At 43.3% G+C, this 23,413-nt stretch overlaps 2 protein-coding genes across 6 annotated transcripts in view; one reads left to right on the top strand and one right to left on the bottom strand.

The window, feature by feature from the left end:
- Positions 1-5,694: 5,694 nt before the first annotated feature.
- Positions 5,695-9,069, bottom strand: TSPYL1 (TSPY like 1). The gene has a single exon (XM_016187248.2). The coding sequence runs from the start codon at positions 8,885-8,887 to the stop codon at positions 7,454-7,456; it is 1,434 nt and encodes a 477-aa protein (XP_016042734.2). The 5' UTR covers positions 8,888-9,069; the 3' UTR covers positions 5,695-7,453.
- A 3,209-nt stretch (positions 9,070-12,278) lies between these two features.
- The window catches only part of DSE (dermatan sulfate epimerase), a 173,043-nt gene continuing 161,908 nt past the window's right edge, over positions 12,279-23,413 (top strand). For 3 of the 5 annotated variants that reach the window (XM_060190570.1, XM_060190573.1, XM_060190574.1), the window contains exons 1-3: positions 12,322-12,350; positions 15,603-15,693; positions 15,879-15,994. The gene's annotated coding sequence lies outside the window, so the exon portion shown is untranslated. Of the gene's footprint in view, positions 12,351-15,602; positions 15,694-15,878; positions 15,995-23,413 lie in introns of all 5 variants that reach the window. The other 2 variants (XM_060190571.1, XM_060190575.1) reach the window with 2 other exon arrangements.

The raw sequence follows: 23,413 nt of genomic DNA, 5'->3' as shown, positions 1-23,413 counted from the left end.
TGTTCTTTACCTCAGCTGACTGCCAGCTCTGTTTCCAAGAGACTGGAACAGAGAAGATCAGTGTAGGCGTAGGGGACCAGATTGGGTGATGAGACGTCAAGCGTTGGACAGGGTGGGCGAAGATATCCGCATATATTGGCAGGTCCGGTCGAGCGTAGATGTGGGAAATGAACTTAGATGATGCCGCATCCCGACGAATATCTGGCGGGGCGATGTTGCTAAGAACTGGCAGCCATGGAACCAGGGTGGAACGGATGGTTCCAGAAATGATCCTCATGGAGGAATATAATTTGGAATCGACCAAGTGGACATGGGGGCTACGGAACCATACTGGGGCACAGTATTCTGCAGTGGAATAGCATAATGCCAGAGATGATGATCGTAGGGCCTTGCCCTCAATGTGGATCAACAATGGTAGGGAATGTTACATTCTCCCAAGGGAGGTTGGACAGCATCTTCTACCTACTACACAAGGAAGATGGGTCCTGAAATGAGTGCAGCCTGGTAGATTTCTAGCCATGACCACAGAATGCTGCAGGCTCAGACCTACAGGGATGCAGAGGTTACATAGGCTCCTGTGCTGAATATGGGCCCCAGATCAAATTGATGGGGTTTACAGTTAACAATATTCATATACTTTTCCCATAGTTGGGAGCTACTCTCTTCCCTGATCCAGCTTCCTAGTCCTTTTTCCAACTATGAGAACATCTCCCCAGACAATACTTTAGGTCCACCTGCATATTAGCTGTCAGGCTCAGGCAAAAACTATAAAAGTCATGGGCCCTTGGAATATACCTAAAATAGACCTACTTGCTTTTTCCAAAATGGAGACCTCAAATCTTCATCTGCAATATTCTTGCCTTTAGGTTTATTATTAGTCAACAGTTTGTTCTGTATTATATCTTAACTCTTTTTCAGCCACCAGGTTCTAGATGCTACCATGATAACAACCTGACTTCCCTGGACTATGTGTCCTGGAGCCCTGCCTCTCCAGATCCCTGCCCACTAGGGAAACAGAGAAACAGGCTGTGAGCATGGGTCAACCTGCTAACACCCATGTTCAGCGGGGAAGCAATTACAGAAGCCAGATCTCCCACCTTCTGCATCTCATAATGACCCTCGGTCCATGCTCCCAGAAGGATTAAGAATAGGGAAGCTTTCAGGGGAGGGGATGGGACAGAGTTCTGGTGGTGGGAATTGTGTGGAGTTGCACCCCTCTTATTCTATGATTTTGTCAGTGTTTCTTTTTTATAAAAGAAAAAAAAATAATAAAATTAGGGAAGCTTTCAAGGGAGGGGGTGGGATACGGAGTTCTGGAGGTGGGAATTGTGTGGAACTGTACCCCTCCTATTCTATAGTCTTGTCAATATTTTCATTTTATAAAATTTTTTTTAAAGATATGGTCCAGGGAGTCAGGTGGTAGTTAGCACCCAGTAACTACACACAGTGTGAAGTGCAAGGATCCCTGTTTGAGCCCCTGGCTTCCCACCTGCAGGAGAGTCACTTCACAAGCGGTGAAGCAGGTCTGCAGGTGTCTATCTTTCTCTCCCCTTCTCTGTCTTCCCCTCCTCTCTCCATTTCTCTCTATCCTATCTAACAGCAGCAGTAACAACAATGGGAAAAGGTAGTTTCCAGGAGCAGTGGATTCCTAGTGCAGGCACTAAGCCCCAGCAATAATCCTGGAGGCCAAGAAAGAGGGAGAGGGAAAGGGATAAGGGAGAGGGATGAGGGAGAGGGAGAGTGTTTGGTCCATATTTTACATGTGTCCTACCTAGTAAGCTCTTTCTCTAGCCCTTGGCACCAGTCTTTAAGAACCTCAGCATAAGGGGGCAAACGGTGGTGCATCTGGCAGAGCATACATAGGACAATGCATAAGTACCCAGGTTCAAGTCCCCAGTCCCCACCTGTTGGAGGGAAGCTTCACATGTGATAAAGCAGTGCTGCATGTATCTTGCTTTCGCTCTCAGTCTGTCTTCCCCCTCTCAATTTCTCTAAAATATTAAATACCGGTTGTCGGGTGTTGATGCACATGGTTGAGTGTACACATTACAATGCACAAGTACAGTCTGAAAGGATATAGGCATCCCTACGTTCACTAGCTACACTACTTACGAAATCCAGAATATGGAAGCAACTGCCCAACAACACATGAATAGATATAGAAGTTATGGAATATATAGTCAATGGAATACTACTCTGCAATTAGAAAAGACAAGGATGTATCATTTGGAGTAAAATGGATATAACTAGAAGTGATTATGCTAAATGAACTAAGGGAAGAGGTGCAAGACAACTACCAGAAAGTTTTGCTCATATGTGAAATATAGATGACTAACACAAATGAATTTGAAAGTGGTCCAATTGTTTCTAAGACTTTGTGAGAACTATGGTGGTTATTGTGGAGGGAGGGGTTACAGAACTTTGTGGGCATGGTGTGAAACTATACCCCTTTAATATCATAAACCTGTAAGCCATTATTAAATCACTAATTTAAAAAAATAGAAAAAATGAACTTGCAAAAAAAATAAATAACCAAAATGTCTCTTGGACTTTATAAGAAATATGGTGGTTATGAGGGAGAACTTTGATAGAGAGTGTGTGTGGTAACTTAACACTAACTTTCACTAGTTGCAGGATCAACCCCTTAAGTTTAATTTTAAAAAATTTGGGTAGGGCACCAAAGTAAAAACCCAGTGGTGAGGGGTAGACATGTAGCTTCCTGGGCCAGTGGGGGGTGGGAGTGGGCGGGAGGGATGGGTCACAGTCCTTTGGTGGAGGGAATGGTGTTTATGTACACTCCTAGCAAAATGTAGACATATAAATCAGTAGTTAATTAATATGAGAGGGAGAAAATCAATTGTATGTCTCAAAGTTTCTCAAAACACAAACTGAATCCTTTTAATATATAGGCTGTGTATTTGATAGGCGGACTCTCTCAAAAGCCTAGACCAAGTAGATTAGAAGCATCCAATAGCACAGCTATATACAAGATACTGGATACTGTACAGCAAACCATAACAAAAGGACTTTTCAAAGTTAACCCAATTAACAAATAATGTGATAACATTAACTATCGATTGTCTTTTTGAACCCTAAGACAACAGGAACCTCACATCTCCACTATAGAGCCCCTACTTCCCCCAGTCCTGGAACCCTTGGATAGGGCCCACTTTCCCGTATGCATCTCCCAATCCAAACCAAATAATATTGCATCTGCCAATCACAACCTAACCAACGCAACGATTGCCACCTCAACATGCTTCACCTCAGACTGTGTCCAGAGACTTCACGTGTGGAATGACAACCCTTCAGCTTCATTACTCGGGTGAGACCTTTCCTTTTATAGTACACTCTAATTTCATCTCAGGTAGTTCACTTTCTAACAAAGTCCCATAACCTAGATATACACCAGTTTCTGTGAGAGAGAGCTTATGTGCACACGTATCCATAAACTACTGCAAAATATATACCTGAAAGCAGAAGTACACTAGAGTTTGCAGTACCTCCCTAACACTTCCTCTCCACTATTCCAAGCTTGGGATCCATGATTGCTCAACAAATTGTTTGGCTTCGTATGTTAACTCTCTTTTCAATAACCAGGTTCCAGATGCCACCAGGATGCTGGCCAGGCTTCCCTGGATTGAAGACCCCACCAATGTGTCCTGGATCTCAGCTTCCCCAGAGACACACCTTACTAGGGAAAGAGAGAGGCAGACTGGGAGTATGAACCGACCAGTCAATGCCCATGTTCAGCGGGGAAGCAATTACAGAAGCCAGACCTTCTACCTTCTGCAACCCTCAACGACCCTGGGTCCATGCTCCCAGAGGGCTAGAGAATGGGAAAGCTATCATGGGAGGGGGTGGGCTATGGAGATTGGGTGGTGGGAATTGTGTGGAGTTGTACCCCTCCTACCTTATGTTTTTGTTCATTAATCCTTTCTTAAATAAAAATTTTAAAAAAAAATTGGTAAATCACTAACAAAGACAGCAAAAAAGTAGCTATCTGAAGGTATTTTTTTAATGAGGTCATTTATAAAATACATCCCAGTAGTAACAAAACATACATATCTAAAACTCAGCTTTCTTGCTGTGGAAGAGTGGCTCAGTGGGAGAGCAGACTTGCATATTTGAGGTCCTAGTTTCCAGTTGTTGAATTACATATGCAGAAGTGGTACTCCTGGTCTCTGTCTCATAAAATAAAGCAGTCATTAAAAAAGAATAGCTTCCTGATACTTTTTCTAAAAGTATTTATTCATTCCCTTTTGTTGTAGTTATTGTTATTGATGTCGTCATTGTTGGGTAAGACAGAGAGAAATCAAGAGAGGAGGGGAAGACAGAGAGGAGGCGAGAAAGACACCTGCAGACCTGCTTCACCACCTGTGAAGCGACTCCCCTGCAGGTGAAGAACAGGGGGCTTGAACTGGGATCTTTCCGCTGGTCCTTGCACTTTGAGCCACGTGCGCTTAACCCGCTGCGCTACCGCCCGACTCCCCCTGATACTTTTTTACATTACCTCATCAAGTCTTTCTGGAGTATTAGGGTTTTTCTCCTCCCCATTTTGAGTTGTTTATTTTGTCATTCAATAAATACCTGACAACTATATACAAACCATTATGCTAGATGTAATGAAGCATGTAAAAAATATTAAACCCCCTCCCTCAGCTTTCCCAAAGCTTTGAAACCAGAAGGGGCAATACGTGTTTTTACCCTATCAATCTGTGCCAATTATCTATGCACTTGTCGTTCCGCATTTAACAATAAAGAGGGGCCAGGCGGTGGTGCACTGGGTTAAGCGCACATAGTACAAAGTGCAAGGATCTGGGTTGAGTCCTTGGCCTCCCCACCCCACCTGCAGGAGGGTGGCTTCACAAGCAGTGAAGCTGGTCTGCAGGTGTCTTCCTCTTCCCCTCTCAATTTCTGTCCTATCCAATGAAAACGGAAAAATGGTCACCAGGAACAGTGGAGTCATAGTGCAGGTACCCAGCCCCAGGAATAACCGTGGAGGCAAAAAAAAAAATAAGTAAAAATAATAAAAGGAATGAACTTTTGTCTTTTTTTTCTTTCTAGTGCCTGACAGAATGTCTACTACACATTTATAGAATTGACTATAATGAAGTTTTATGTGTTATTCTATAGAACAGAGGTGCCTACAAAAATCTATTAAGTGTATAAACATTCCATCTCTACGATGAACAGAAAGACCACAAAGCAGAAATGTTATTTGTTCACATTTCTACTTTCATGTATAATTTTTGAACAATCTGACACACAAAACTAGAAATCTAAGTAACAGAAAAATAAACCAAAGTTTTACAGTGAAAAAGTACGGCAAGGGCCTATTACTTACAAGAACTCTCTGAACACTTGTTCATTAAATGTACAAGAGAATAAAATGAAGAGTTTAAATGACCTGTGAATATAATTTAAAGATACAGAAAATAGAGGATTTGAGGAAGTGAAAGGTTGGTGGTACAAGTTGTATGGAAAAAAGTGACATCATGAATAAGCAGTGTAGCTGTTAAGATTTTAAAGCAAAACAGGAGTAACTACAACCCTCACTACTTTGGAAGATAGTACAGTATGTCCTATGTTCTTTCTCTTTGAGATAATCCCAACTGTTTTCCATTGAAGAGCTTTAGTTTCACTATCTGATGTTTCTTCAAGTATTGGTATTGTGAAAAATAAGAAGCCTAGGAGAGTAACATGTTTTTTTTATTTTCCCATCATGCATAGAAGTAAAGATAAATATGCCAGTAGTACACTTCACATTTGACAGAGCAATCGCATTAAGTATTTATGGTATTCAGGAAAAGTGATTAGTCAGTTATCAATTACTAAACTGTTACTAGAAGAAATTAACAAGACATATAAACCACAATGTTTAAGGCTATTTTTCATGAATACAACAATTTTCAGTCTCTAGACTCTAACAAGACAAAGTTCTTCATAATATACTAAGTTTTAATCAAATCGAGGACAAGTTGAAAGGTACTACAAATAATCACTGAAATCTCTATACTGTACAAGGAAATAGGTTTTTTTTTTTCTTTTTTTACAACTGTTCCCAACTGAAAGTCTGCACAGCTCATTTTTCCAAAAGCAAAAACAGGAAATAACAAGACTTCACAGGTAGTGAAACAAAAGACATGGCATTACTTTCACACAAATGAAAATGGGAAAGCACTCAAAAGTGGTGTGGTTTCTTTAGTTTAGCCAACATGTCTTAAACATTACATAACCACCCAAGCCTATCATAGAAATCCTGAGAAAAGTTTTTTTTCTTCCATCACCACTGACAGAGAAAGAACCTGCTCCTTGAAGGTTCTCAGCCTGCCAGTCTTAAGCCCACTTTTAACTTGGCTCATTTTTGCCTGTGACCATTTTGTTTCCCCTGCTTAGGGCACCCATCATAACTGTAGTTCTTCCATCCACTATGAACTAGGTATAATTTTATTTTTAACTTGCAAGGTACTCCTAAGTGGGGTACAGAGTGAAGGTGAAAGAGAAGAAGAGCTGTGACAGTCTTTTATTGGACAAACTGTCTCTAAGTAATGAGGAAAGCCATGTACTTTTGCTCATGTCTCTCTCTCTCTCTTTTATTGTGTTAAGGATAAAGAAAGGAGACATATTATGGTACTTGGGTTTTTGTGTGCACTTAATAGTTGAGGCTGAAAAGTCTAGTAACTGGAATGGACACACCATTCTTACTCTTGTCATGAGGACACAGTCTTGACAATCAGCAGGGTTCCTAGATGATGGGGGTGGAGGAAAATGAAGCTGAAGAGTCTAGGAGGGGTCAGTTGGGGGAGAGAAATGAAGTCCTTTGTATACTGGCCCACTACCAGTTCTGGAGACTTTACCAAAAACCAGTCAGTGAAGCTGAGAACAAACTGTCTATTTACTAAGTAGCTATGCCAAAGGGGGAGGGCATTACCAGCAGCAGGCAGCAATAGGTGGCCCAAGGAGCAAAAAACAGCAACAAAGTTACAAATCACAAGGAACATGAGGCCCACTCCTGCTCTTCTTTCATATTATTACTGGCCAGCAAATGCCCACCGGGTTGTCTAGACTACAAAGCAAAACGGGTAGAAATGAACTCCTACACAAGTGGGATGAATCAGACCAGTGGCCCTGAAACCAAACAGGGTGCAAGCAGCGCAAATGAAGGCAGTGTTCTCTTAGACGTGATGGGAATCATGACATGCAGCACGGAAGAGAAACGCAGAACTGCATAAAGGCCATGAGTAGGTGGGGGCACTGGGCCACGAAGGTCTTGATCCTGAGGTTAAAATAACTGAACGTCCATAGGGAAAATGGTTATAACTACACGGAGGCGAGCCCCAGCAATATGAACAAAAGTCAGGTGTACCCACTTGTTTCCCAAACACAAGTCCAGCAAGAGGTGGTGGTGGTGGTGGTTGGGCAGCCGGTGCACTAGTCCCAGGAGGGTGACTTAGCCAGACTGGCATCCAAAGGGCCTGGGGATCTCCACCGGCTCCCTTATGGGGCGGCGTCTGACTCTCCGCACACCTTCACGCAGCAGGTAATACTGCAGTGGATTTGGCCACAGGTCCTCCTTGATAATCTCGGCGATCTTGTCCGACTCTGGGAGGCTGTGATCTGAAAACCAGGTGAAGAAGCTGCAGACCATGTCTTGGTTCCTGCGGATAAAGGACTGGGGCTCATGGCCCGTGCGCCAAATGATGGGCGTGGAGAGCGACACCACTCCGCCAGAGGCTCGCAGCTCGTATTCCTTCACGATCAGCTTGTTTCTGAAGTAGGGGTTTCTTCGAAAGAAGAACTTGAACTTGCAGCCAGTCCGCGGGTGTCTGAGATTCTTCACCTCCAGGTTGGTGATGTACCTCAGCATCTGGGCATCCCGGCCCCTGATCAGGGGGGCGAGCTGCGGGTGGTTCCGAAAAGCCGCGGCCCAGAAGCCGGGGATGTTCTGGATGATGTAGTTGCGCCGTTCCAGGTAGTGTCGCCGCATCCTTCCGAACTTATGTTCCAGCTGCTGAAAGGCCCGATCGGCCTGAGCGCTCACGGTGTCCAGTTCCATCTGGATGGCCTCCAGGGGGTTCAGGCGCAAACCGTAGTGCAGGGGCCGGAACCCTGCGGCGCCCTTCACCTCATCGGAGGCTCTGTGTTCTCCGCCGACTGGCTTCTCCTCTCCCTCCATCTCCTCCTCCGTCTCCACTCCTTCCTTCACCTCATCGGCCGCTCCGTGTTCTCCGTCGACTGGCTTCTCCTCTCCCTCCATCTCCTCCTCCGTCTCCACTCCTTCCTTCACCTCATCTGCCGCTCCAATTTCTCGGCCGACTGGTTTCTCCACTCCCTCCATCTTCTCCTCCTTCTCCACTCCTTCCTTCACCTCATCTGCCGCTCCATGTTCTCGGCCGACTGGCTTCTCCTCTCCCTCCATCTCCTCCTCCACCTCCATCTTCTCCTCCGCTGCCTCTTTCTCCACTCCTCCCTTCACCTCTTCCACAGCCACAGGGGCTGCGGTGCACTTGGCGGCGTCCGCGTCCTCCGCCGTCACCTCGGACACCGACCTCTGGGCGCCACAAAGTTCCAGAACCTTCTCCCCGCCCCGGCCGGGCGACACTCCGGGTCCACAGACTCGATCCCGGGCGCCGTCGGTTGCCATGGCCACGGCGACCGTTTCCAGGCCCCCCGTGAGAGGCAGCGCCTCTTCCCGCTCCGCTTCCTCGGCTACAGGACTGCGGTCCCCGCTGGCCGGAGCCTGGCAGCCGGTTGCGGTCTCGGGGCCGTGGACGGTGCCTCCCTCCTCAGGAAGTGAGGGAAGCGGGAGCGCCACGGCCTCCACGCTCCCCCCACCCGCGTCCGCCATCACCCGTGACGCCTCCCTCGCTTCCTCGCCGAGCATCTGGCGCTGGAGTGGGTCCTCGTCTCCGGGGACCCTGCCGGCTGCGGCGAGGCTACGGGTCTGGGAGAGAGGGGTCCTCTCGACCCCACAAGGGTCGCTCAAGCGAGCAGCAGCCGGACCGACGCAAGCAAACAGCTGTTTCCTCAGAAGCCGCGCTCGGCGCAAAGCCGCCCGTGACGTCAGCTCCCTAGTCTCGCGAGCGTCTCCGTGAGGGTGACGGGAGGAGTGCAGTTTTCTCGCGAGAATTGGCCGTACCTCTCGCTCGGGGGCACCGTCTTCTTCCTCCACCTTGATGCGTCAGTCATCGGAGCCATCGTTTGCCATCATTTAACTCGGAGCTGACGGTGGCACGGCTCTCCCTGATTTCTGTCTGGGAGCTCCCTGCAGCGGGCAACCCGGGGGAGTTTTAGGTATCCCTGCCCTGCTTTGTCCGCTTGTCGTAGCTGAAAAGATGTTGTCTGGCTTTAAACATTTACTTAAGCAGGGGGGTAAAATCTACTTCCATTTCTTCCGTAATGGCCAGGAGCAAAACAAACAACAACAAAAAAGCCTTTATTTTAACATTAATAGGAATTGCAGTGTGTTTTCCATTTCTCAATTGATAACGTGATATCAGTTCTAGACTAACATTTCCTGGAAAATAAAGGTTACTTCAATGGTCCATTTTATTTATTTACTTATTTATTCATTTTACCTCCAGGGTTATCTCTGGGGCTGGGTGCCTGCACTTTGAACCCACTGCTCCTGGCAGCCATTTCCCCCTCATTTTTTGTTGTCCTTGTTATTGCTGCTGTTGTTGGGTAGGACAGAGAGAAATGGAGAGAGGAGGGGAAGACAGACAAGGGGAGAGAAAGACGGACATCTGCAGACCCACTTCACCGCCTGTGAGGCGACCCCCTCTGCAGGTGGGGAGCCGGGGGCTCGAACCGGGACCCTTAAGCCGCCTGTGCGCTTTGCATCATGGGCACTTAACCCGCTGCGCTACCGCCGGGCACTCTCAGTGGCCCATAATTTTTTTTTTTTTGCCTCCAGGGTTATCACTGGGGCTCGGTGCCTGCACTACGAATCCACTGCTCCTGGGGGCCATTTCCCCCATTTTGTTGCCCTTGTTGTTGCGCTTGGTATAGTTGTTATTGTTGTCATAGCTGTTGTTGTTGGATAGGACAGAGAGAAATCGAGGGAGGAGGGGAAGACAGAGAGGGGGAGAGAAAGACAGACACCTGCAGACCTGCTTCACTGCTTGTGAAGCGACTCCCCTGCAGGTGGGGAGCCGGGGCCTGGAACCGGGATCCTTACTCTGGCCCTTGTGCTTCGCACCATGTGCGCTTAACCCACTGCGCTACCGCCCAGCCCCCCTAGTGGTCCATATTTTTAATTTGCTTTTCCTCAATTTATAATCTGCACCAAAGAGGAATTTTATGTTACATGACGTCTGCCGGTGATAGACCTGTAGCAGTTTGCTTAATCTTGTTGCATGGACTCTTATGGAGAGGAAAAGTGTTTTCTAGTTCTGCCAGGAGGGAGGAAAACGTGGCTTGAATAAAGTATTTATTCTGGGCAGTCAGTGCACAGAGTTCATTTAAGAGGAATATCAGTCTGTAGTTTTCCTTTTTTAACTTGTAAGGGGGAAAAAAATTGATGTTATCTGTATTACAGGAGATCTCAAAGAAATACCAGTGCCACACAGTTGAAGCAGAGGGACGTTGTGCAGCATATTCAAGGATAGTGCTGGGTGTAAAAGAGACAAACTTTTTGTTTTCTATTTGCCTTTACTTATATGGTGAGCTGAATAATGACTCTAAAAGATGCTTACACTTTGATCTTAAGAACCTGTGAAGGGGGCAGGCATGGCACACCTGTAAGCACTCACATTACAGTGTGCAAGGTCCTAGGTTCAAGCCCCTGGTCCCCACCTGAAGGGGAAAAGCTTCATGGTGGTGAAGCAGGGCTGCAGGTGTCTCTCTGTCTCTTTCCCTCACTACCACCCCCCTCCCCTCTCAATTTCTGGCTCTATCCTATAATAAATAAATATATATTTTAAAAGGACCTGTGAATATGTTAGTTTTTTTTAACAGAAGGGACTCTGCATATATGATTAAGTTAAGGTTATGCATATGGAAAGATTATACTGTATTATCAGGGTTAGCTCTACAGAAGTGTCACAGAAGTTGTGATGACCAAAGTGGAGGCAAGAAAAGAATTTTTTTCCTATTATTTTGGTAAGACAGAGAGAAATAAAGGGGCATGGGGGAGCACCTACAAGTTTGCTTCACCGTTCCTGGAAATATTTGAAGATGCTGTGCTTTTGACTTTGAAGATGAGGGGATGGAACCAAGATCTAAGGAATATAAAGGAACCTCTGGAAACTTGAACGATAAGGGAGTTGTATTTTTCTTAAAGCCTCCAAAGAAAAGCAGTCCTACCAACACCTTAGCTTTGTTACTTCTTTCTTTAAAACATAAATTTAGGGGGGGTCGGGCGGTGCCGCAGTGGGCTAAGCGCATGTGGCGCAAAGCGCTGGGACCAGCGTAAGTATCCCGGTTCCAGCCCCCGGCTCCCCACCTGCAGGGGAGTCCCTTCACAGACCGTGAAGCAGGTCTGCAGGTGTCTGTCGTTCTCTCCCCCTCTCTGTCTTCCCCTCCTCTCTCCATTTCTCTCTGACCTATCCAACAACGAACAACATCAACAATGGCAATAATAATAACCACAACGAGGCTACAACAACAAGGGCAACAAAAAGGGGGAAAAATGGCCTCCAGGAGCGGTGGATTCATGGTGCAGGCACTGAGCCCAGCAATAACCCTGGAGGGAAAATAAATAAATAAATTTAATTAATTAATTTTAGATGGAGAGAGAAAGGCCAAGACCACAGTATGAAGCTTCCTTCAATACAGTGCGGGCTAGGCTCAAATCTGGGCTTACACATGGCAAAGCAGTACACTATCCAAGTGAGTTAGTCCGTCCGACTCTGTTATTTCTAACCACCACAACTGAAGATAACTGATTTGTGTGATATGAAACAATTGTGTGCTAGTTTGTTACAGAAGTACTATGAAACTTTAAACATTTTTTTTTAAATTTTATTTCAATAGGATAGAGAAATTGTGAGGATAAGGAGAGGAAAAGAGGGAGAGAGAAGAAGACTTCATAGGTGGTAAAAGAAGATCAGATAGTTGTATTTTGCAGAAAGATAGGTTTGCATATAGTACAGGTCTATTTATTTACTCATATATAATGATATATTTATTGTTCTTGATAAGCCAGCAACTGGTATAAACACCTTCCCATGTAGCCTCCATAGTAAACACTAGCCTATGTATTTTATCATTTAGTTCTCATAATATCTATGTCAAATAATGCTAACATGACCTCCATTTTTCTCCCTAGGGACCCTGCAGCAAAGAGAGATGGAGTTGTTTATTCCAAATGACATACACGATGGGAGATCTGTGACTCTGATTAGGTAGTGTGACTTAAAAACCTGTGCTGTGTGTGAAGTCATTTTCCTAAAATAAAGCATAAAGGTATCTGCATTGTTAATATACACTTTTCCCAGTCCACATGCATATGATTATGTTTTAGAATGTACCCCAGGATTTGCTTTCTGTTTAGAGAAGTTATTCATGATGCCTAAATTCACTCATTTTTAAAATTGTATCAAACCTGAACACTTTTTAGAACGTATTTTCTAAAATTCATTACTTTGTTGAAATGAAAGTCATAGATCATATACCTCTTTCCATGTAAATAAAAATATGTCAGTGTGATGGCATGACTATAACATGAGAGAGGAATATAAAGAATTTATAGTAGAATTTGATTAAATATGTAAAGACATTGACATGCTTACACCATGCAAGATTATAATTAGAAATTTATACCAGTTGATAGGAAACAGATAAAGGTAGGGTTTTTTAATATAATTTTTATTATCTTTATTTATTGGATAGAGACAGCTAGAAATGAAGAGGGAAGGGGGAGAGAGAGAGAGAGGGAGAGAGACAGAGAGATACCTGCAGCACTGCTTCACCACTTAGGAAGCTTTCCTCTGTAGGTGGGGACTGGGGGCTCAAACCTGGGCCCTTGAGTATTATAACATGTGCTCAACCAGGTGTACCACCACCCGGCCCCTAAAGATAGGTTTTACTTGTAGCTCAGATAGCATGAGGAGTGTCACTCATGATCATGAGATTTTTCTGAAATGGTGACGAAATATTGGTTAAGTTCTGGAAATGGAAAAAGCAAAGCTGCCTTGATTTCTAATACTGGATATTTCTTCCATCATTAGAAACTTAGTTTTGTGTTTCTGATTTCAGGGTGTATCTTATAAGCATTGTCATTCAGATTTTAACCATGACATAACTGACCATGTGGAACTTTAGTCATTGTTACAAACATCTTTCTTTAAAAATTATTATTATTATTATTGTTATTATATGTATATTTTTGCTGCCAGGGTTATTGCTGGGACTTGCTGCCTGCACTGTGAATCCACTGCTCCTGGAGGCCATTTTTCCCATTTTTGTTGCCCTTGTTATTGTTATTATTGATGTTGTTATTGTTGGACAGGACAGAGAGAAATCAAGAGAGGAGGGGAAGACAGAGAGGAGGAGAGAAAGACAGACACCTGCAGACCTGCTTTACCTCCTCTGCAGGTGGGGAACCAGGGGCTGCACCGGTCCTTGTGCTTTGCTTCGTGTGCGATTTACCTGCTGTGCCACTGCCTGGCCCCCATCTATTCATTTATGAGAGACAGAGAGAGAGAGAGAAATAAAGAAGAGGAAGGACTGGAGTATCACTTTGATAATTTTTTTTAAATTTCTTTTTTCTTTTCTCTTTTTCTAAATATTTATTTATTCCTTTTGTTGCCCTTGTTTTATTGTTGTTGTGTTTATTATTGTTGTTATTGATGTCATCGTTGTTGGATAGGACAGAGAGAAATGGAGAGAGGAGGGGAAGACAGAGGGGGAGAGAAAGATAGACACCTGCAGACCTGCTTCACCGCTTGTGAATCGACTCCCCTGCAGGTGGGGAGCCGGGGCTGGAACCGGGATCCTCAAGCCCGTCCTTGCGCTTTGCCCCACTTGCGCTTAACCTGCTGCGCTACCGCCCGACTCCTTGGAGTATCACTTTGGCACATGCAGTACAAGGAATCAGATTTGGAACTTCATGCTTGAGAGTCCAATGCTTCTCATTTACATCAATTCTTGAGCTGCTGTTACAAATATCTTTCTTGGATACACTGATGTCCATCTGAAGAAGGGATATAATCACTGGCTTCTGTCTGAAAACTTTCTAACATCTTTGAAAAACTAAAAGAAAAAATATCAACATAAAAACTTACATAATTGGGGGCTGGGCAGTGACACAGCGGGTTAAGCACACGTAGTGCAATGCACAAGGAGCCGCGCAAGGATTCTGGTTCAAACCCCAGGCTCTCCACCTGCAGCGGGAGAGCTTCACAAGCGGCAGGTCTGCAGGTGTCTCTCTTTCTCTCTCTGCCTCTCTATCTTCCCTTTCTCTCTCAGTTTCTGTCCCATCAAAAATGAAATGAAATGGTCATAGGAGCAGTGGATTCGTAGTGCAGGCACCAATCCCCAGCAGCAACCCTGGAGGGAAAAAATTAACATAATTTATTATAATGACTTTGAAGAAAACCTATGGAAGAGTTGAACACTAAAGAAATATAAGGGGGGGGGTTAGAGAGCATAATTGTTATGTAATGAGATTCTTATACCTGACACTCTTAAATCCCAGGTTCAATCCCCTTAACCACCATAAGTCAGAGCTGAGCAGTGCTCTGGTAAAAAGAAAAAGAAGCAAGTTACAGCATCATCAAATTACTTGATAGCATATAGGATAAGATTACTTGGAAAAATGAGTGGATGCTAATAATTTGAAGTCAAAAACTGTTTCAAAATATTTGTTTAATATAAATTTTTTTAAAGTAGTTATTTATATATTTCCTTTTGTTGCCCTTGTTTTATTGTTGTGGTTATTATTGTTGTTGTTATTGATGTTATTGTTGTTGGATAGGACAGAGAGAAATGGAGAGAGGAGGGGAGACAGAGAGGGGAAGAGAAAGATAGACACTTGCAGACCTGCTTCACCGACTGTGAAGCAACTCCTCTGTAGGTGGGGATCCTGGGGCTCGAACCCATATACTTATGCTGGTCCTTGCGCTTTGCACCACACGTGCTTAACCTGCTGCTTGGGCTACCGCCCGACTCCCTAATGTAAAGAATTTTTAGGAGTACATTAACAGCATTTTGCTTTTATATTCCTTTTTGTTTGACTAAATATGGTATTTATTTCTGAATAAGACAAAAGTGCCCTTAAAGATATAATAACAAGTGTATATGAATGTGTGTCATCATAAGAATGTCAGTATAATAGATGTATGCAAATTAGAACTTGGACTGGATTTGGTGTATTACACCATAGTAAAGGACTCTGGGGTGGGGTGGGGGAGTGTTCAGGTCCTGGAATATGATAACGGAGGAGGACCTAGGTGGGGGGTTAGTGTTATGTGGAAAACTGAAAAATGTTGCACATGTACCAGCTACTGTATTTTACTGACAATTGTAAACCATTAATTCCCCCAATAAAGAAAAAAATATATGTGTATCAATGCATTGTGTAATAGTTTAATTGGCAATATCTTTATTTCTTTTGTCACTGCTTGGGTTTCACTAATCGAGGCCAACTTTTCCAGATAGAAAGAGAAAGGTGAGGGGCAGAGAAAAAAAAAAAGAAGAAGAAGAAAGACAGAGACTGAGGGAAAGTCTCTATCACATTGCCTCAGTGTGAGTGTGGTGGGGACCAGATTCAAACTTGGGTTGCGGACCCTTCTCAGATGAGCTGTGTTGTAAGCTCAGGCAATGCCTTTGTTCTTCTTTTTTCAAAACCCAGTACAGTACTTACCAGAATTCTGTGTTGTCACTACTACTTGTGAACAATACAACCTTTTTTTTTTTTTAATCCTTCCCAGGGCTTCATGGACCCAGGAGAGGCAGAAAAACAGAGGGAGAGAGAATGTTACCAGAGCATGAAAGCTTCCTCCATTGTGCTGGGGACCCTACTTGAACATTTGTGAAGCAAATCCAGGTGATCTTGTTGTTCCTGTTTAATTTTTTTAAAAGAATTTATTTATTGGGAGTCAGGTGGTAGAGCAGCGGACTAAGTGCACGTGGCACAAAGAGCAAGGACCAGTGCAGTGCAAGGATCCCATTTTAAGCCCCTGGCTCCCCATCTGAAGGGGAGTCACTTCACAAGCGGTGAGCAGGTCTGCAGGTGTCTATCTTTCTCTCCCCCTTTCTGTCTCCCCTCCTCTCTCCATTTCTCTCTGTCCTGTCCAACAACGATGACATCAATAACAACAACAATAATAACCACAACAATGATTTTTAAAAAAAGGCAACAAAAGGGAAAAAATAGCCTCCAGGAGCAGTGAATTCATGGTGTAGGCACCAAACTCCAGCAATAACCCTGGAGGCAAGAAAAAGAAAAAAAAAAAAGAAAAAAAAGAATTATTTATTTATGAGAAAGATAGGAGAGAGAACGAACCAGACATCACTCTGGTACATTTGCTGTGTGGAATGAAACTTAGGACCTCACGCTTGAGAGCCCAATGCTTTATCCACTGCTCTACCTCCCAGACCACAGTACTATTTAATTTTAATTTTTATTTATTTATTTATTAAAAATATTTATTTTATTTATTTATTCCCTTTTGTTGCCCTTGTTGTTTTATTGTTGTAGTTATTATTGTTGTTGTCGTTGTTGGATAGGACAGAGTGAAATGGAGAGAAGAGGGGAAGACAGAGAGGGGGAGAGAAAGATAGACACCTGCAGACCTGCTTCACCACCTGTGAAGCGACTCCCCTGCAGGTGGGGAGCCGGGGTTTGAACCGGGATCCTTATGCCGGTCCTTGTGCTTTGCGCCACCTGCGCTTAATCCGCTGCGCTACAGCCCGACTCCCCCTATTTAATTTTTAATTGATCTAATATTGGTTACAATGTTTTGTCTTTCCTGGTAATATTTAAATAGTACTGGTAAATGTTTTAATTAAATGAAATACCGCAGTTTCTTTCCTAAAAAATTATTGCAAGGGTGGGGAGTAGATAGCATAATGGTTATGCAAAGAGACTCTTCTGCCTGAGGTTCCAAAGTCCCAGGTTCAATCCCCCTGCCCCACAAGCCAGAGCTGAGCAGTTGAAAAAAATATATGGGGCCAGGTGGTGGTGCACCTGGTTAAGTGCACAGGTTACAGTGCACAAGGACCCAGGTTCGAGGCCCCAACCCCCACCTGCAGGGGGAAAGCTTTGCAAGTGGTGAAGCAGGGCTGTAGGTGTCTCTCTGTCTCTGTATCTCTGTCTCTCCCTCCCCTCTCGATTTCTGGCTGTCTCTGTCCAATAAATAAATAAAGATAATTTTAAAAAAAAAAGAAAGAAATGGGAGTCAGGTGGTAGCACAGCGGGTTAAGCGCACGTGGCGCAAAGTGCAAGGACCAGCCCCTGGATCCCCACCTGCAGATGAGTCACTTCACAAGCAGTGAAGCAGGTCTGCAGGTGTCTCTCTTTCTCTCCCTCTCTCTGTCTTCCTCTCCTCTCTCCATTTCTCTCTGTCCTATCCAACAATGACATCATCAATAACTACAACAACAAAAAGGGCAACAAAAGGGAATAAATGAATAAATATTAATATATATATCATAGTAAAACAGTACAGATGTATTTTACTTCTATATTTAAAATAAGACTACAACCCAGGCTCAGATGAATGTAAGTTTTCTCTCTTGGTAATGAGACAACTTTTCTTTGATGATGTCTTCCAATATCCCTGACCCCATCTAATGAAAGCCTATAGCAAACTCGTGTGTGTGTGTTAGTTTTATTATTATTGGGCAGAAGTCAGTTTAATAGCACTGCTTGAGGGTTAAGGCAACTACATTGATGAGCCCCTTTAAACTATAGCAAGAGTTGTTCCAGTCTCTGACTCTTGTGGGGCAAAGTGCATTGTGGTTGTAAAGGGGTAAAACAAGCCAGGCTCACAGCGACTCCTCAGCCTGTGCAATGTGGGCCAGCCATGCAGTGGTGCCCACCAGCTCAGCAGTCTTGTCCACTTTGACATATATGTCCGTGCGGATGCGGTGAAGGCTGACCCAGCCTGGCAGCAGTTCTGATGGAACCATCATCCTCATCTCCCCATGGCTCAGAACTGTACAATAGCTGCCCACCACCCTGGGGTAGGCCACCTCCATAGGGAATGCGGGCTTGCACTCTTGACACAAATTTCTAAAAAATGCCAAAGGGTGGTCCAGCTATTACTGACAGTCTCTTCACTGTTACTTCTTGGGCAGGACATTCCCTTGACTTTTCACTAGAGGGAGCAACTGGACTTTAATACACCGCGAGGCCTAGTCTATAAAGGAAGAACTTGGAATGATCTTTCATTATGTATGAAATTTTCTCATAATTTGAATTGAATCAATATTTTGTTCATGCTAAATTGTTATTGTTACAGAAAATAGCTTTTTTATTTATTTTTTATTTAAGAAAGGATTAATTAACAAAACCATAGGGCTGGAGGGGTACAATTCCACACAATTCCCACCACCCAATCTCCATATCCCACCCCCTCCCCTGATAGCTTTCCCATTCTCTATTCCTCTGGGAGCATGGACCCAGGGTCGTTGTGGGTTGCAGAAGGTGGAAGGTCTGGCTTCTGTAATTGCTTCCCCGCTGAACATGGACGTTGACTGGTCGGTCCATACTCCCAGTCTGCCTCTTTCTTTCCCTAGTAGGGTGGGGCTCTGGGGAAGCGGAGCTCCGGGACACATTGGTGGGGTCTTCAGTCTAGGGAAGCCTGGCCGGCATCCTGATGACATCTGGAACCTGGTGACTGAAAAGAGAGGTAACATATGAAGCCAAACAAATTGTTGAGCAATCATGGACCCAAAGCTTGGAATAGTGGAGAGGAAGTGTTAGGGGGGTTCTTACTGCAAACTCTAGTGTACTTCTGCTTTCAGAGAAAATAGCTTTTTTTTTTTAAAGAGACTTCGGTTTGTGATAATAGCTTTCAATAATCAGACTAGGCCAAAGTTTCTATGTGATTGCATACATATTCCAAGAAGTTTCCTACCCTTATAGACTAGAATCATGAACTTGGTTTCAAGTCAACCACTTTGATGTGAGCATATCATAGCGTATCTTTTAGCTGAAGTTTTCTTATAGGTAAAGTAGAAATGTTAATACATTTTTATAGGCCTACTAAAGATGATAACAAGGGAGTCGGGCGGTGGCTCAACAGGTTAAGCACAGGTGGCATGAAGCACAAGGACCAGCATAAGGATGGAGTCCCTGGGCCCCCACCAGAAGGGGTGTCGCTTCACAGGTGTCTGTCTTTCTCTCCCCCTGTCTTCCCATCCTCTTCCGATTTCTCTCTGTGCTATCTAACAATGACAACATCAACAACAACAATAACTACAACAATAATAAAAAACAAGGGCAACAGAAGGGAAAATAAATAAATAAATATGAAAAATCAAAAAAGAGTCCTAAAAATGACAACATAAGGTATGTGTGAAGTGTTTATCCCTATAAACTTTCAATGAATGCAAATTGGTAGCCACATTTGTATTACTCATATACTAAAACCATGGTATAAGATATAATTAGACATAAACTTTAATTATGAAATAGTTATGTATTTAGAAGTTAAGAGATGGGGCCAGGTGGTGGCACACCCTCTAGAGTGCACACATTACAGTGTTCAAGGAATTGGCTTCAAGTCCCTGGCCCTCACCTGTAGGGAGGGAACTTCAAGAATGGTGAAGCAGTGCTGCAGGTCTCTCTCTCTCTGTCTCTCTCTGTCTCTCTGTCTCTCTCTGTCTCTCTTTGTCTGTCTATCTCTGTCTCTCTGTCTCTCTCTGTCTCTCTGTCTGCCTCTCTCTGTCTCTCTCTGTCTGTCTCTCTCTGTCTCTGTCTGTCTGTCTCTGTCTCTCTCTCTGTCTGTCTCTCTGTTTCTGTCTGTCTCTCTCTCTGTCTGACTCTCTCTCTGTCTGTCTGTCTCTCTCCCTGTCTCTCTCTCCTCTATTTCCTCTTCCTTTCAAATTTCTCTGCCTCTATCAAGAAGAGGACCAAAAAAGAAAAAGAAAAAAAGAGAGAGAGAGGAAGGAGAGAGAGAAAAAGTAAGAAAGGAAAGGAGAAGGAAAATGGCTACTGGAAGCAGTGGATTCATAGAGCCCCAGAAATAATCCTGGTGGCAACGATAAATAAATAAGAGTTCAGATAACACATCCATGTGGATTAGTCAGTAAAAAGCTTCAAGGAGGAACTGAGACTTAAGTTATATCATATGGGGTCTGGGCAGTAGCACAGCAGGTTAAACGCACGTGGCACAAAGCGCAAGGACCTGCCTAAGGATTCTGGTTAGAGCCCCGGGCTCCCCACCTGCAGGGGAGTCACTTCACAAGCGGTGAAGCAGGTCTGAAGGTGTCTATTTCTCTCTCCCCCTCTCTGTCTTCCCCTCCTCTCTCCATTTCTCTCTGTCCTATTCAACAACAACAACAGCTATAACAACCACAATGAGGGCAGCAACAAAGGCAACAAAATTAGAAAAATGGCCTCCAGGAGCAGTGGATTCGTGGAGCTCCAGTGATAACCCTGGAGGCAAAAAAAACAAAAACAAAACAAAACAAAACACCTCATACTATGAGTAAGAGTTGAATAGTGTTAGAGGTAGAGCATAAGAATGTAGTGATTTTATTTGTCCAATGCTTCAGCTATGTCCACATGTATTCTAGATCGGCATTGTCAAGTATAGTAAATACATTTACTATGTACATTTAATTAAACTGAAAAATTTAGTTTTTGATCACACTAATCACAATTTAAAGCATCAGGAACAACATATTACCTAGTAGCTTCTATACTGGGCAGTATACAGTGTTTCATCATAGCAGAAAGTTCTTTTGGATAATGCTATCCTATACATAAAGGGTAGTTTGCTAGAGCTAAAATTGATTTATTTTAATTATCTTTATATTTGACATAGTCATATATCAAGAGGGAAATGAGTGATAGAAAGGAAGAAAGACAGAGAGACACTTGCAGACCTGTTTCACCACTTGTGAAGCTTTCCCCCTGCAGGTGGAGACTGGGCACTTGAGACCCAGTCCTGCGCATTGCAACATGTGCACTTAGCCAGATGTGCCACACTCAGCCCCCTAAAATTTATTATGACTGAAATAATAAGTCTCCATTCCATAAGAGTCTTAAGGAAAAATACTTTAGAGATGAAACAGTTTTGAGGAGTAAACTATTTTTATTTTGAATAAATATTCTTTTAAATGTTTGTTTATTGGGTTGAGACAGAGAAAAATAGCGGAAAGATCAGGATGGAAGGGGAAGGTAGAAGGGAGAGAGAGACTTGTAGCACTGCTGCATCACTCCTGAAGCCATCATGTGAAGTCTGTGACTCAAAGACTGTATTACAACTTTATTTGGTGTCTAAGCAGCTATTCCATGCATTTATTTTTAAAATGTGAAAGTTGATTTTGAAACAGACCATTGATTATTTATTTGATAATTAATAGAAATTATCTCATTCTGTCTATGACACTGGTGGATTTCACTATTGGTTATTGCTTGGGAAATCTCAGAAAGTTCAAGTATACTTACTTGGAATTGCATAGCTAGTAACAGTATGCCTATAAATCCAGTCTGCCTAACCTCCAAGTTATTTTTGCTAGGAAATGTTGTTTTTCCACTTTCTTGAAATATTTGACAGTATCTGAGAACTCAAGGACAGCTGCCTTTCCTCTGTAACTTTTTTTCAGGATTAGTAGTTTCAGTACCAAACACCCATTGTATAGTATTGGGTTACATGACTTGAATGATTCCACAACTAAGGCTAACTTAAAATCCATAAGAATTTTAGTAGATTAATCTAAAGTTAACATATGGCTTTTAAGGGTCAGGTACCTTCTGTGGAAGCATTTATTAAATGTAGGACAGATTTAAGAAACAGTACCTCCTGCTACTGCTGATATTCTCAAGTTAATGGCTTTTCCAGATGCTCAGGCTTGGACTTCAGAGTTTTCATTTGCTGGTGAATGAACTCAAAGATAAAAGAGCACTAGCCAATAAATATATCTCATTAGTTTTTACTAGATTCAGGAGGAAGTCTTGAGAATAAAGGGCTGTTATCAGGACATACATGAAATCCAGTTGAAAAATAATTCTAACATCCTGAGATGAAAGAAGTAATCTGCACCCTTCCCACTTAGTGTATCTTCCATATGTAGTCTCTCATGATTTGAAACATTACCCTGATTACAAAAACGGAGAAGCGTGGTCTTACAGACTTTCTCCTCTCCCAGAGATGCAGTTTTCCCAGTTCAGCCAAGATGGGAGCATGGAAATTACTGATTAATTGCTGATCCTTCGTTACTAATTACAAAAAGTAAACAGATTGGGGGCCAGGTGGTAGCGCACCAGGTTAAGTGCACATTGTACAAAGCGCAAGGACATGTGCAAAGATTATGGTTAGAGTCCCCAGCCCCCTACCTGTAGGGGTGTCACTTGGCAGGCAATGAATTAGGTCTGTAGGTGTCTACCTTTATCTTCCCCTCTCTGTCTTCTCCTCCTCTGTCCATTTCTCTCTGTCCTATCCAACAACAACAACAGAAACACCACCATTTTGTGTGTGTGTGTGTGTGTGTGTGTGTGTGTGTGTGTGTGTGTGTGTGTGTGTGGTGGGGGGGGATGGTGCAGGCACTGTGCTCTGGCAAAAAGAAAAAAAGGAAACATATCATCTGTCTATTTGTTTGATTTTGTAGCCACTGTTTTTGTTCTGCAGTGTCATCTGTAGCACAGTAGATTGAAGAACTAGTCACTATTCTTTCCAAGCTCTATAAATTCAAAACACCTTTGTTGGTTACAAAACACCTTTGATGGGTTACAAATATCTGACAGTCATATAGTGAATTCTGTTCACTATAGACTTACGATATTGTAGAGAAAGAAACAAGAAAAATAATGATAATCCTAAATGTTAAATATAGCAAGAAAAGATGTGAGCAGAGGACCATGGGACACAGAACAAGAAGAATGAATTCTCATGCTTCCTATATAAGAAAGCTGAGTAAGAATTTATAGTAGATATGTTTTTTCTTTAGAATATATTTTCAAATTGATTTTATTGTGGGGGTCTGGGCCGTGGTGCACCAGGTTAAGAATACATAGTACTAAGCGCAAAGACCCATATAAAAATCCAGGTTTGAGCCCCCAGCTCCCCATTTGCAGCAGGGAGGCTTCACAAGCAGTGAAGGAGGTCTTCAGGTGTCTCTTTCTCTATCTCTCTCTATCTGCCCCTCCTCTCTTAATTTCTCTCTGTCCTATCCAATAAAATGGAAAAAATGGCCACCAGAAGTAATGAATTTGTAGTGCTGGCACAGAGTCCTAGTAATAACCCTGGAGAATTTAAAAAAAATTGATTAGAGGCTTAATGGTTTGCAGTAT

The sequence above is a fragment of the Erinaceus europaeus genome, chromosome 4 (assembly GCF_950295315.1).
Source record: "Erinaceus europaeus chromosome 4, mEriEur2.1, whole genome shotgun sequence".
NCBI lineage: Eukaryota > Metazoa > Chordata > Mammalia > Eulipotyphla > Erinaceidae > Erinaceus > Erinaceus europaeus.
This window is presented reverse-complemented; position numbering and strand designations above follow the sequence as displayed.

What these genes read in the sequence shown, in the direction of transcription:
- TSPYL1 (XM_016187248.2), bottom strand. Translation starts at nt 8,887, where the DNA reads ATGCTCGGCGAGGAAGCGAGGGAGGCGTCACGGGTGATGGCGGACGCG.